The sequence below is a fragment of the Eptatretus burgeri genome, chromosome 12, assembly GCF_056783735.1.
Source record: "Eptatretus burgeri isolate ZD-2024b chromosome 12, Ebu_testis_v1, whole genome shotgun sequence".
In the NCBI taxonomy this organism is placed as follows: domain Eukaryota; kingdom Metazoa; phylum Chordata; class Myxini; order Myxiniformes; family Myxinidae; genus Eptatretus; species Eptatretus burgeri.
In genome coordinates this window covers 98,640,442-98,655,558 of record NC_140972.1, presented here as the reverse complement: position 1 = coordinate 98,655,558, position 15,117 = coordinate 98,640,442, and the positions used below count along the sequence as shown (strand labels likewise).

Genomic DNA, 15,117 nt, shown 5'->3' with positions numbered 1-15,117 from the left:
GAAACTGAGTCCTTGGGCCTCTCACCCTCTCACTGCTGTCAATTCGGTGGTCTTTGTCTTGTACTGTCTCCTCTCCGGGCTCGCCCCCCTCCCCCAGCTCTGTCTGCGATCTGTCCCCCAAAATTTCCGCAGGGCACTCAAGGTCTGCAAGAAACCCCCTTAAGAGGGATGGGGTGGGGTACACCTTATGTATCCCACCCCATCCCTTTCTCTTCCACAGTTCTCCCCATGTCTCTGTTTCCCACTGTTTTTTTTATTGTCTCCTGCTCCCCTTGTTTTACGTTCTGTGTGTTCACTCTCATGCGGGCCTCGACATTGTGTAAAATTAAAAATAGATAAATAAGGAAAAAAAAAAAAGGATCCCAAATATTAAAATTTATCCCTTTAAAAATGAAGAAGCAAAAAAAAAAATAAAATGGCGAAATCCCGGATATTTTTCAGCGTTATAAAAAAAATCCAGCCAGACGGAGTGCAAGGACCAAAAAGGAGGAAATCTCTTGGAGAAACCAGACATATGGGAAACTTAGATAGAACTGCACTGCACTGAACGCGATGAACCCGCTTGGAGCCATTTCCTCCTCTTCATTATTTTTAACCATCGTTGAAGTCAGTCCAAACTGGGGGCTTATGGATAATTAGGTCTCGTCAGTTCGTCCGTGCATCTGTCCGTAGTCATATCTCGGAAATGTATACACCAGTTTTGTTCAAACATGGCATAAAGACAACACGTGATGGTGGACATGTGTATTTCACCGTGTTTTACAATTCTATCAAAGATGGCCGACTGGCACCCGTTTTAGTTGTAAGAAACCCGATGTTGAACACGTCCTCAACCATTTCTCGGGCGTGCATTTACCGGTCCTGTTCAAATTTAGCACACAGAAAACGAATGATGGCTTACATCTGCACGTCATTTCTTTTCAAAATCAGGTCCAAGATGGCCGACTGGCAGCGATTTTGTTACTTAAACCTGTCCCCAACAATTTTTTGGACATGCATGGTCCGATTGTGTTCAAACTTGGGCACAAGCACAGCACATGATGGCACACACGTGCACCTCACTTTATCTTGCAATCTGATCAAAGATTGCCCATTGGTCGTTTTGCAGCCATTTTAGTTGTAAATAAATACGGGCGAGCCCTTTAAACTCCACGCAGCAAAATTACAAAAATCGTGGAGGTTTTGATATTTTATGTCTGTTTCTCCTCGTTCCGACCAGTTTTAATTCCTCCGTTCAAGTGATTGTTTTGGATGCTGTAGTTTATTGTTGCTTGTTATCTGATATGTTCTGTTATTTCCTGTATTTTGCTTTTGATAGTCATTTGTCATATTGTGATGCTACCAGGATGGTGTTTTGGATTGACAGTGCCTCCAATTCTGAAGATTGTTTTTATTTTTAGCTCACCTTGGAACGTAATTCCGGGGATCTTATGGAATGGCAAGTTGTCTGTCTGTCCGTCCGTCCGTCCGTCCACATATATTTGCAGCTTCTTCTCTGAAACTACACATACGATTTTGATGAAACTTTACCACAACATTCATCACCGTGTATGTACCAAAGTTTGTTCTTGGCATTAAAAAAAAAAATCAGGCCCTGAAGGGTTGATGGGGATTTCTCCCCAAAATATGTATTCGCTTTCTTCTCAGCAACTACACGCACAATTCCGATGAAACTTGACGACAACCTTCATCACCGTGACGTACCAAAGATTGTTCACGGCATTAAAAAAATTTGGGGTGTTGGGGGATTATGGGGAGAGGGGAGGGGGGTTTCCCCCCAAAATATATTTGCTTCTCCGAAACTACATACGCAATTCTGATGAAACCTGACCACAACCTTTATCACCTGTGATGCACCAAAGTTTGTTCACAGCATTTAAAAAAAAAAAAATCCATCGGTATTTACTTTTTCTCCGGTACATATTTTGTGGGTCATCGACGCCCACCAGTGGTTGCCTGGTTATCTTAACTAGCCGCTACCAGGTGAGCACCCAGGGGTGTTTCCCCTATGTTTTATTTTTGGTTTATCCTTAGAATTTTCCTTTTCATTGTGGTTCCTGTACCTCAAGCATGCAAAGCAGTTGGAAATACACGATGATCTCCTTGACATTCCAGCTGTGTATTTTATGTCCTTTGTCCGTATGGAGAATAGTGTGGTATTGTCGAGGAAAATGGCACTTCTACGTTAAAACCAATTAATTTTAGTGCAGAGCTCTATCTCAGGATGAAGTTATGGTCGTCTTCATGAGTGAAGGTGCAGCCGTTCTTGTTTTCAGCACACAGGTGTGGCTGCACGTACTTTGGCCTAAGTGTCTGAGGGTTAATGTTCTCGTTTACCTTTATGACCCTTTCCTTATCTTAGAATTTCAAGTCGAGACATACAGTATCCTCCTCCTCCATTTAAGGAAGTTGATCGTTATTTGGCAATTTTAGGTTGGAGCCAGCCACGAGGCTCTCCCTACAGAGCCCTGGGCCCTTCGCTGCTTGATGTTGTGGGGAGGGGGAGGAGGGTGAGGAGTGGACAGGGTAGGTTGTGGAGGTGGGTTCGCTGATTGTACTAAATGCCCATTGGGCTGTGAGTTCATTTTCTCGGTTTCTCTTTGGTGGCTCACTTTCCAGATTACAGTTTTGTGCAGAATCGCATGAGGCGGATACGCACCAACTCAACCCCATGTGTACATTATGTAATATATTGTTATTTGTTTTGAGATTGAGATTGATATGGATATGTTGCACCTTCATTTACTCTTGTTCTCCTGTTGTATATGTGCAGGAAAAATGTTCCACTTCGATTGCGCTTCAATCACTTTGCGACTGAGTGCAGCTGGGACCATCTTTATGTTTTTGACGGAGACTCTGTTTATTCACCGTTATTAGCAGCTTTCAGGTTTGTACATCCATTTCGTACATCTTTTTGTTTTTCATGTCATTGTTTGCGTCGGCAAAAGTTGTTCCACGTTTCAAACAATGTCACGTTAAAAACAAGTGAGTGGCTGCAACACACAGATGCTTCTCATTGTCTAAGTTTGACTCTGGGTGGTGGTGATGATCTACCATAATACATTCGTGGTCCCATCCTCGTATATATTTTTCTTTCTTTTGACAACTGTACCCTAAACTTTACTTGTTGATGTGTAAGAACCACATTATTACTTGTTGATATGCAAGTGAGGCGAATGGGAGAACAATATGACAAAGGCTGGAGCGATATCGCACTGATGTTGCTGCAACGGGGAGCAGATGGACCCACACACTGACCACAGATAACAGCAGCTGGAAAGAAGGATTGGGGAAGGAAGATGAATGTCATGTGTGAGGAGGATAACAGTGTATGACGGCAGTGTGCTGCCATCTTGCAACTTGGAAGAGAAGAGCAGGATTGAACCAAGGTGTGGGAGAAGACACGTAATTGGAGAGCCTGTGGATGGAATGTGATGAAATTGTTTGGAGGGTTGGAGGTAGAAAGTGAAGAATGGATATGGATGTTTTCTTTCTGTGCATCTACAGTGCATTCATAAACTATTCACACCCTTTGACTATTTTTTCATTTTGTTGTGTTTCAGCCTGAATTTGAAATGGATTAAATTAAAAAAAAATCGATATTTTGTCGCCGATCTACACAAAATACCCCATAATGAAAAAGTGAAAACAAATGTTTTTAGAAATTTTTACAAATTTATTTTAAATTAAAAGCTGAAATTTCTTGAGTCAATAAGTATAAACCCCTTTGCTATGACATTCCAAATTGAGCTCAGGTACATTCAATTCCCTTGAATCAAGTTGTAGAGACGTCTCAAGGATGATCAGACTCCACCTGTGGCCAAATCAATTGATTGGACGTGATTTACAAACACTCCTTCATACAAAAGGTCACACAGTTTACTGAATGTCAGAGCAGAAACTCTACCATGAAGTCCAAGGAACTACGAGCCAAGTGTGGCTTAGTGGTTAAGGCGGTGGCTTGGAATCCTCGGGGTCCTGAGTTCGAGCCCCGCTGGCCGCTGAGTTGACATCAGGGGGGTTGACTCAGCCTGTCATCCTTCCGAAGGTTGGCGAAATGAGCACCAGTATACTGGTAATGATCCCTGCAGGGTCGGAGGTGACTAAAGGGTTGGCGTCAGGAAGGGCATCTGGCCGTAAAAACATTGCCACAAGAAAGGGTACCATGATTGGAGCCTGCAAAAAGCTGACCCCTGCTCAGGAATAAAGGCTTTCAAATGGTGTGATGATGATAATGTCCAAGGAACTATTCGGAGAACCTCGAGATAGAATTTTGAGGAGGCATAGATCTGAGGAAGGGTATAAAACAATTTCTGGAGTGTTGAAAGTTCCCAAGAACACAGTGAGCTCCATCATGAGGAGATGGAAGGAATATGGAACTACCCAGACTCTTCCTAGTGCTGGCCATCTAACCAAACTGAGCAACCGGGCAAGAAGGACCTTGGTCAGGGAGGTGACCAAGAACACAATGACCACTCCGACAGAATTACGGAATTCCTTGGTTGAGATGAGAGAACCTGTTGGAAGGCCAACAATCTCTGCAGCACTTCACAAATCTTGGTTTGATGGGAGATTGGCCATAAGGAAGCCACTCCTGAGAAAAAGGCACATGACAGCACACCTGAAGTTTGCAAAAAGGCACGTGAAAGACTCTGAGAGAATGAGGCAAAAGATTCTGTGGTCTTTTGAGTTGAAAATTGAACTCTTTGGCCTGAATGCAAAGCGTTACGTCTGGCGGAAACCGAGCACAATCCATCACCCATCTTACACCATCCCGACTGTGAAGCACGGTGGTGGCAGCATCCTCCTGCGGGGATGCTTTTCAGCAGTAGGCACTGGGAGCCTTGCAAGGATAGAGGGAACAATGAATGGAGCCTGATGCAGGAAAGTCCTTGAGAAGAACCTCCTTCAGAGTACAAAAACCCTCAAATGCAGTGGGCATTCACATTCCAAGAGGACATTGACCCCAAGCATACAGCCAAAGCCACACTGCAATGGCTTCAGAGCAAGAATGTGAAAGTCCTTAAATGGCCCAACCAAAGCCCAGACTTTAATCGCATTGAGAATTTGTGGAAAGACTTGAAGATTGCTGTTCGCCGACGCTTCCCATCCAACGTGACAGAGCTTGAGCAAATCTACAACGAAGAATGGGAGAAAATCTCCAAATCCAGATGTGCAAAGCTGATGCACACATACCCAAGAAGAGTCGAAGCTGCAATCGCTGCCAAAGGTGCTTCTACCAAGTATTGACTCGGGGGTTTGAATACGTTTTGACGCCTGATATTTCAGCTTTTCATTTTAAATTAATTTGTAAAAATTTATTAAAACATGTTTTCACTTTTTCCTTTTGGGGTATTTTGTGTGGATCGGTGACAAAAAAATTAAATTCAATCGATTTTAAATTCAGGCTGTAACACAACAAAATGTGAAAAAAAGTTGAGGTGTGTGAATACTGCCGTGTCCAGGGGGTTTAGACCTACCTGGACGGATAGCTGAATAGTTCTACCTTGGAGGCGAATACATGATCCTTGGAGATTATAGTGCACGCGGGATGGGAGGGCGGCAAAGCACGTACCAGATGCATTCACCAGGACGGAGGACAAGGGTTTATATTCGAACCCATAACGACTAGACAGACACAAGCAATCATTGATAAATAGGGGCTTAATGAACATAAAATCAAATATTTATAATGGAAATAATATGTAAGGTAACCTAAATTCCTATTTGAAGCGTCTCCACACACAGGTACACAAACAGACAAGGGGAAAAGAGAAAACAAAATAAAAATCCCTCCTTTATTCTGGCACTTGGCTTGGGGTCCAGAAGTGATCTCTCGTGAACTTGGGCGATCGAACCCGCGTCGTCCTGCGCGGGAAGCTCGGACATTGGCGTCCAGCCGCTCTCTGGGTGGGAAGCGTACGGGAGGTAGTTTGTGCGGATGGTCCCTTCATTAAGGGCCCAGGAATTGCCGTGCAGTCTCTCTCCACGATCGCACTTGCCGACGCCGCTCCTTTGCAAAATGGCACTGCCTTCTTCCCCGATGGCACAACACGAGGCTCCAAGGCGCAGTCTCACAAGACCCAGCTGATCAGTCAATGGCTAGCGTCTTGCTCCATCACGCATGCAAATTCACACAAATGAACAGGATTCGCGCTGCCTTTTCCGTTGTGTCGAGGGTGGCCAGCCACCCTCGAGGATGGTCATGAGACATGTGTTTGTCCCCATGGGTCAGGAACTGTGAACCTGAACAGCACTAAGTTGCTTGACTTTGCAACAAGTCATGGACTTAGGTTGGCTGGTTCATGGTTTCGGCGTCGACAGGCTCATCACTGGACTTGGTATTCCAACGCTGGTTGTATGGCAAAGGAAATTGACCACGTGCTCGTTGATGGTTGCTGAAGGATGATCCAGAACTGCAGGGTCTACCAGAGTGCTCAGTTTCTCAAAATCGACCAGAGGCTTGTTGCCACATCTCCAAAGTTGCAGCTTAAATCCGGGAGAATGGTATCATCCCAGCCGAGGCTGGATGTTGGCAAGCTCAAGGATGAGAGGGTAGCTGAGGAGTTTGCAAAGAGGCTGAGTGGGTATTTGGGGGGGGGGGTCTGGGTGCTTTGGGTAATCATGAAGAGTTGTGGAGTGCCTTCAAGACCACTATCCTTGATGTTGCCAGTGGATGTCTTGGAACTCACTGTAGGGCAAAGAATATTTTTTTTGTCTTGAGGGACACTGGAGACCATTGACCAGAGTCACAGGGCCAGGCTTGATGGCAGAGCTGAGCTGTTCCGGGAGCTGAGGCGTAAAACTCTGTGTGCTAAGGGCGGAGAAGGAGGCCAATGTGCGAGAATATGTGAGGTGGTAGAGCATCACCTGTGGTCTCATGATTCTCATCCTGCTTCAATTCGCACATTGCGTTTCTCCAAACCCATCCCTCGGTGTCCTGCAGTTAAAGCGGAGGGTGGGAGGCTCTTGACAGAGTAGCCCGAAGTGAAGGCCTGTTGGGCTGGTTACTTTGAGCGGCTGTTCCACGCTGATCCACCAGCTGTTGAGTTGGATGTCAAGGGTGTTCCTATCCTGATTGCCGACCCTCCAATCACCTGTGGTCCATCTTCGTTTGAAGAAACACAGGCTGTGGTGTTCCGGTTGAAATGGGGTAAAACTCCGGGGATTTTTGGCATCCATGCTGAACTTCTCAAGGCTGCTGGAAATGCTGTACTCATGTTGGTGCGTATAGTTCTATGCTCTGCCTGGAGCAGAGGCATCATCCCAACTGACTGGAAGCGGGCCTTGTTGTCCCTTTCTGGAAACGGAAGGGTGATCACCAAGACTGCAACAACTCCCGAGGGATGACATTCTTCTCACTGTCGGGCAAGGGCTTTGCTCACATATATTCTTAAGAGGGTCCGCCACCATCTGCTTGAGCACCAGCGACAAGAGTAGTCAGGCTTTGCACAAAAGACGTCAACGATTGAACATATCCTTGCTCTTCGGATCCTCACTGAACGCAGACGAGAGTTTCAGCAGGGGCTGCTTGCAGCTTATATTGATCTCTGCAAAGCATTTGATTCAGTGAATCGGGATGCCCTCTGGAGGATTTTTGGTCTTCGTGGGGTGCCATCAAAACCGATCAATCTGATGTCTGAACTATACTTTGGGACTTAGAGTGCTGTAAGATGTGGTGGCCAATTCGGCTGTGAGATCTCTGACTTTTTTCCAGTTGTTGCTGGTGTTCGTCAGGGGTGTGTATTGGCCACCACACTTTTCAGCACTTGTATGGACTGGATTCTGGGGAGGATCTCTGAGAGATCAAGCTGCAGTGCATTGTTTGGGAATGACAAGATCTCTGACCTTGATTTCGCAAATGATGCAGTCATCTTTGTGGAGACTCTGGATATCCTTTTGGGGGTCCTCGAGGTTCTGAATGAGGAGTTGGACCCACTGGCTTTACGGGTTTCCTGGGTCAAAACTAAGATCCAGGTTCTCGTTGACATCTTGGATGCAGCTATTTTGTCTGCACCCATTTGTGATGAGGATGTTGAGGTCACGCAGAGATTCACTTACCTTGGCAGTGATGTTCATGTCTCTGCTGGCTGTGAGTCAGAGGTCAATAGATGTCTGTGTGGGGCCTGGGGAGTCATGGATTCACTGGATCATGGGGTGTGGCACTGCTGGTACCTGTGCGGGAGGACGAAAGTCCGAGTCTTCAGGTCCTTGGTGCTTCCAGTCTTGCTCTACGGATGTGAGACTTGGACTCTGACCAGGGATCTGAGATAGAGATTAATTCCTTTGCCAAGGATTCTCCGAAGAGACCTGGTGCCTAACGTTGGTTGGACTTTGTGTCCAACGATCTCTTGCTGAGAGAGACTCAAATGAGATTTGTTACTTGCATAGTCCCTGAGCATCAGTTGCGGCTGTATGGACATGTGGCTCGTTTTCCTGACGCTGATCCTGCTCACTAGATTCTCTCAGTGAGAGAGCCTTGTGTGTGGAGGAGATCAATGGGCCGACTACGTTCTTAGTGGTTGCAGCAGGTTGATCAGCATCTCAAAGAGATAGCGATGGGCCAGGCATCTGCCTGGGGGATGGCCAGATGAAGGCCCCTGGAGTACCGTGGAAGAGTACCGGCGGAAAGTGGATGCAGCGACGTGCTGCTCCGGCGCATGCTCCCATACCTGACCTGGCTTTACCAGATGCAGATTTGGCCTATCAGTGGGATCTGTTCTGTTCTTGCATGTGGCAGCTTGGCTGCCGGGGTGGCCACCATTTCTTGGAAACGTGCCTTTGCTGCTGATGCTGTGCTCCTCTTTCGCTGACCTCTGAAGGATGACAGGCTGAGTCAACCCCACCTAGTGTTAATTCAGCATTCAACGGGGCTCTAACTCAGGCCCCTAAGATTCCAAGCCAGCCATCCAAATCACTAAGCCAACACCAGGCTTATCAGTGTTATACAAAACATAATCTGTTCAACCTGGCGGAGGTGTGCGCTCTACTGAATGCTGTTCTAGTTCCGTCAGTCTGTCTGTGTGCCGGTCACCTGCAGGTAGCAATTCGACACCGATCTTCACAAAACTTAATCACCTGGTTGAGCTGGTGAAAAGCCAGAAGCCATTTGTTTTTGAGGTCAAAAGGTCATTGGTAAAAGTTCCGTAAAATTGTGTATTTTCATTAGATCTACTTACAATTAGAACATGATCGCATATTGGGTCACTGAATTGGTTCACCCATCAAAAAACAGGAAGCGTATTGTTTTTGAAATCCAAAGGGCAAGGTCGCAACAATTGATTTCTCAAGTACCAGTCTCTGACCGCTTGTTTGTACATTTCTTTGATGCTTCCTTTTGTATCAAAATTCTGCTCCTCGCACTTGTAGTTTGGAATCGGTCATTGTCGTGTTTTTAGGAATGTTTGACTCTGCTAGTTTTTGTGCACTGCTCCTTCCTAATTCCATATCCAGGCGATGCATGACGTCATCACCGGGTGCCGAAGGGAGTGCACAGTTTTTACTCCGTTTTCTTGTTTGTTTGTTCGCTTGCTTTCCGGGCGATCTCGCAGTCATCCTTTGAACTCGGAAGCTGAAATTTGGGGACAAAAGTGAAGATGTGCTTTGGCAAAAATGTTATTTTTAAAAACTTTTTTGATAAATCAATCGATTAATTACTTAATTATTATCGATTTATTCATGATTTATTTATTTTATTTCTCATCCTGGCAATATCTCAGGCACATTTTAAGCTAGGAAGCTGATATTTGGACATGACGGTGACCAAGTGATTTGGCTGTAAAGTGTATTTTAAATTTATTCATTCATCAATTAATTTAATTTTGCGATTAATTACTTAATTTTCAAAGTCACACATTCGGATGAAACGGTGGTGGTTTTGGTATGCAATTAGGCAATTGATGAAGCAATTAATTATATTACGATTATTATTTATTTTAATTATGCAATTAACCAATTATTGTACACTGCTCCCTCCTAATTCCGTTTCCATGTGCTGCGAGGCGGCATTGCCAGGTGATGGAGGCATCCCGGCGATGTCGTGCGCTGGAGGTTTTGTTATTTATTTATTTGGCATGGAGGCGGTGTACTTTGAACGTACTACTTGTTACTTGTTAGAAACATTAGTTTGTCCAAGTGTTTGGGAGAACTTACATTAAATGCTGATTGTGCCTTTTACAGCGGTCTTATTGTTCCGGAAAAATGGAGCGATGAAACCGTTCCTGAAGTTGTTGCTCATTCTGGTAGTGCCTTCTTGCACTTCTTCAGTGATGCAGCTTACAATCTCACTGGCTTCAACATCTCGTACAGGTGTGGGTGTGGGCATATTTTAAAGGGAGGAAGTGGTTTTGTATGTGAGTGACAGTTTGAGGTTGTCTGGCAAATGTTGGTTTCTTTTTTTGTAACAATATGCAATGCAATGTATTTATGCGTGCTGGTTTTACCTTGACTGAATTTTTTTATTTTCATATCTTTCGTAAAAAGGAAACCTTTTCCGTTACCTCAAGCCATTGCTTCCTTTTACCTGTTGACTTCGGTAGCTTTAGCTCGTGTCCTAACAACTGTTCGGGTCATGGGCGGTGCAACACGTCCGGTGGGGCTCATTGCTTGTGTGAAGACTCGTGGAAGGGAGAGGCCTGCAACCAACCCTACTGCAGGGACAACTGTGGCAGTCCATTCCGTGGCTTTTGTGACATTCCTGGGAAAAAGTGCTGCATGTGTAACAGCAGTTGGCAAGGTAGGCCTGGCCTGTTGGAGCCTCTGCCTGCCTTAACCTCATATCTTTCACGGTGACGTTCATTGGTAAACTAGTACAGATGGTCACTGTCCTCAAATTGAGGGATAGCTGAAGGAGGGTACAGGTGGTCATTTCAATAGCTTTGTAAAAAAAAATTTCCTTTCAAGGTCCGCAGAATAAAAATAATTTTTTTTTTTTGATGTGCTATTGATTTGTGAGTAATAAACAAAGAACTGAACATGGTTTTTAATTCTAATAACTTTTTTGCTGAAGTTTAAAAACCCCAACCTGGCTGGTACCACCCCTAAAAAAAAAAAAATCCAGAAAACCTCCATGGTCATTGCGTCATCTGTGTAATGCCCTCACGAATACGATTGTCTCAGCACACAAATAATAATGGCCGTACAACTTGCTTCAGACTCGTCAGAAAGTGAATTTGATGAATAATCTTCTGATAAAGAATCCTCAGATTATGACTAAAGTCAAAATCGTGATTTAGAAGGTGCTGTCAGAGCATACATGTATGAAACCGAAGTGGGAAATTGGGGATGACATCGTGCACGAAATGCTGTTCGCAACAATCAGGACGACGTCGAATAAAGACTTGGTAATAACTAGAACGGGCACTCATAGAGTGCATACCTTCGCCGCCACTACTTTTTTTGTTCTTGGTATGAGTGTGGGGAACTGGTTTGATGCTGGTTTCATGCAAATCGAATAAGAATTGACTGAGTTATGCCGAAAACCGCATATTTTTCAAGGGCGTGACCCCCCCCCCCGATATTTTACCCCAACCGATGACATGTTATGACGTCATTGCGTCACAAGATTGGGCATTAAATTCTGAACATTTTGGTGCTGGGTTCATGTAAAGCGGACAAGAATTGACCGCGTCATAACAAAAACCGCATATTTTTCAAGGTCGTGACCCCCCTGACCTTTGACCCCTAACCGGTAACAAGAGTATGGGCGTCATTGTGTCATATTGCATATCACAAGATGAGGCGTTGAATTCTGAACATTTTGGCGTTAGTTGCATGCAACTTGAATAAAAATTGACCGTGTTATTGTAAAAAGACGATTTTGACCTTTTCGTGACCTTGACCTTGACCTTTGACCCGAACGATCCCAAAATCGAATCGAATGCTTCCTGGCTAATAACCAATCATCCCACCAAATTTCATGCAATTCGGTTTAATACATTTTGAGTTATACGAATCACAAGATTATAAATAAATAAAAACATAACCTTTTGCAGAATGCGAAGGTAATAACTTGTAAGTGGTAAGTCATTGGGCTAGAAAGTGGTAAATGTGGAGTTTAGTGGTATTTTGATGATGCACTTCTCCTGTAATTCTTGTTGAAATGAGAACGGCACTCAGTGGATGGCATATCTCTGCTCGGTTGAACAGTTCATTTTGTGTCCCACTGAGAGGCCAGATCAGCTGACCTGAACCAAAACCAAACGTGCTTATTCTTGTCATCTAACCAACTCGTTTACTAAGTTTGTCGGAACCCATCATGTATCACGTGACCTGCCACATCATCTCAAGGATACTTCTGTTTCGGGACTTGTGTTTACATGCGGCCTACGTACGCTCTGAACTCTGGTTGTAGCAAAACTGTACAACCAAAGATGGTGTGAGTATGCATGTTTTCCCAAAAGATGCAGCTGTAAGGAATATGTGGATAGCCAAAGTAAATTTGACGAGAGGAAAGTGACATGGCTCAACTGCTTCAAGCGCCATTTGCAGCACCCATTTTGAAAATGATTTGCACGACACTGGCCTGTATTCCCAGTGTTGGAAGAGTAAATTGAAGAGATTGAAACCTACAAAGATGATTCTAATCTAATGGAGAAGAAGAAAATGGGCACAACATTTGCAAAAAAGCACGAGAAACTGATGGTAAGTGGCATTACTTTTTTCACATCTCTATTTAGCATCGGCCATGATAATCACCACTTTAGTAACCCATCAGTAACTTTCTACATTACATATCAGACATACATATAGGTATAGCCGTATTAGACTAAGAGCTGTATCTCTTAGTCTAGCCGTATTAGACAGTTAAGAGCTGTATCTACACGAATATGTGTGTGCGTGTGTGCGTGCGTGCGTGCGTGCGTGCGTGCGTGCGTGCGTGCGCGCGCGCGCGCGGGCGTGGTCTCTATAACTCCAAAACCATAAAACCGAGCAGACTGGAACTTTGCATGCACACCAAGAAAACTCCAAGGAAGTGTGTGAGTGAAGATTGGGTGTTTGGGTTAATTAAAACACCCCTTTTGAAGACAATTAACAGACTTAAATATATCCTTCATCAGGCGATCCTCGGCCACCTCGCTCTCTGGGTCTTGAGGCGTTTCTTGGGTAACTTCGCTGGGGTCTGAAGCAGCCATGTTTTTTTTTTTTTTGGCCTGCTCAACCATGCCTCGACTTGGAACAGGCCGCAACAATTTCTTAACGAAAGTTATTATTATTTTTTTTTTCACTTTCCTCACTCATATTATCGAATGCCGGTTCGTCATCGCTATGGATCACTGTATATGTCGCTTTTGTGAGTACTACAGTTTTCAAAGTAGGGGCTTCGAGCGATTTCATGCATTTTATGATACGATTTTCCAAAAACTACTCTCATGGACTATTTAAAGTACATCAAAATATTATTTCGGTTTTGATGATCGGATATTGTCCGGATTAAATAAGTGTCAATCTGGAGTGAAATCTGATAATTTAAAGAAATAACGAGTCTTATAACCAAGCCGATATACCTATTTACTTTAAGCAAGCAAGGCTATGTTCCTTCCTTCTCCATACATCCACAAGAAAATGTGTAACTTCCAAAGCATTAAACTTATATTTTTCTATTGTTTGGAGAATTATATTGAGTAAACCAAAAATTTAGGAACATGCCAAAATTAACCAGCTTCATTGAGTTATATGATTTAATGCATTCACTGCTAAACCTTGCGCTCTGTCCCTCAGAGGGACTGACCAGCATCTGCCAGGTCTGTGTATATTTTCGGAGGTTTTGCGAGGTGCTCTGCAGGGAATCAAGGCAAATCTGGTGAGAAATGGACGTTTAAAAATTTTTTTATCACGTTTGTGCGGACCCTGAACCGATGTACCACATGACACATGTGAAGACAAGCAGGCAAAATGGTGGATTTATAGATTCATTTCATTTCATTAACTACTGCGAGCATGGTGAAGACTGGCTTAAAAGTTAAAGGGATCCTTTCTGGTATGCAGCGACAGCCTGGCCAACCTTTCCGTATCAACCATTGAATTGGAGTGCTTAAGCCACTTGCCGGGCGCAAACTGTCGATAGCGGTACTGCACTACGTTATTCCGAGCGAATCGTTCACTCACTGCGGACGTTTTGCCATGCCATGCCACGTCATTCAGAGCGGGTGATTCGTGCTCCGTCACCCTGAGCGGGCGGTTCGTGCTCCGTGCTGTAACATCCGATTTCCGAGCCAAATTTGTTTTCTTCCACTCATCACATGCAGCTGTTTATAAAGAATAATGTTTGTGAACATATCCTTGAAACGTCAATATAAATGCAACGTTGTTTTTTGGTGGAAGCTACTCAAGGTTTCTGTGTTGTATACAATAAGTTCTGTAGTTGGTAATCACACCGACTCCAACCTGCCGATTCCCAAAAAATTGCTCTCGGCCAAGCACGTGTGTGTGTGTGTGTGTGTGTGTGTGTGTGTGTGTGTGTGTGTGTGTGTGTGTGTGTGTTGTTCATAAAGCATAACATGTCCTCTCTGATAATTGATAACTCCCCTACCCTCATCTCTCGCTCTCACTCTCTATCTCTTTGTCCCATCCTGCTCTACCCCCTCCCAAAACAGTGCAGCACCTTCCTCTCACATCTCCTCTCTCACTCTCCCCTCCCCCTCTCTCTCTCGCTGTCTGTCTGTCTCTCTCTCCTGATGTGTCTGAGCGGTGCTTGGCCCCGGCCAGCTTGGCTCTGGACGCGTCGGACGGGAGTTTGTGTCCGGATCTTTTTTATCGTATGACCGGTAGAAAATGAATTTCAGACATTATTCTGTTTCCATTTTCACTGCTATTCTATGCAGAATCATTATGATGATACGGTATAAACGCTCCACCACACGTCTGCCTTCCCCTTCCTCTCACCTCATACTGTCTTCCCTTCCCCCACCCCTCCTCGCTCCCCCTCCCTCTCTCCTTTCCCTTCCACCTCTTCATTCTCCCATTCTCTCCCCCACTCCTCTCTCCCTCTTCCCCCCTCTTTTTCTCCCTCCCCTCTTTCGTATTACTGTCAGTGAAGTGATGGGTGGTATTTGCTAGTCAGTAATATACGTGTTGCTTCTATGCTTCAAACAGATAGATCATCTGCAGAAACAGAGA

General features: G+C 44.6%; 1 protein-coding gene across 9 annotated transcripts in view; it reads left to right on the top strand.

Annotated features, from left to right (window-relative positions):
- LOC147016219 (attractin-like protein 1) overlaps window positions 1–15,117 on the top strand; it is a 334,549-nt gene that overhangs the window by 24,528 nt on the left and 294,904 nt on the right. For all 9 annotated transcript variants that reach the window (XR_015050063.1, XM_085849045.1, XM_085849046.1 and 6 more), the window contains exons 3-5: window positions 2,774–2,887; window positions 10,180–10,308; window positions 10,539–10,735. Coding sequence is in view for 8 of the 9 variants with exons in the window: in XM_085849045.1 (XP_085705171.1) it covers window positions 2,774–2,887; window positions 10,180–10,308; window positions 10,539–10,735 (440 nt within the window). In the remaining variant the exon portion in view is untranslated. The remainder of the gene's footprint in view (window positions 1–2,773; window positions 2,888–10,179; window positions 10,309–10,538; window positions 10,736–15,117) is intronic.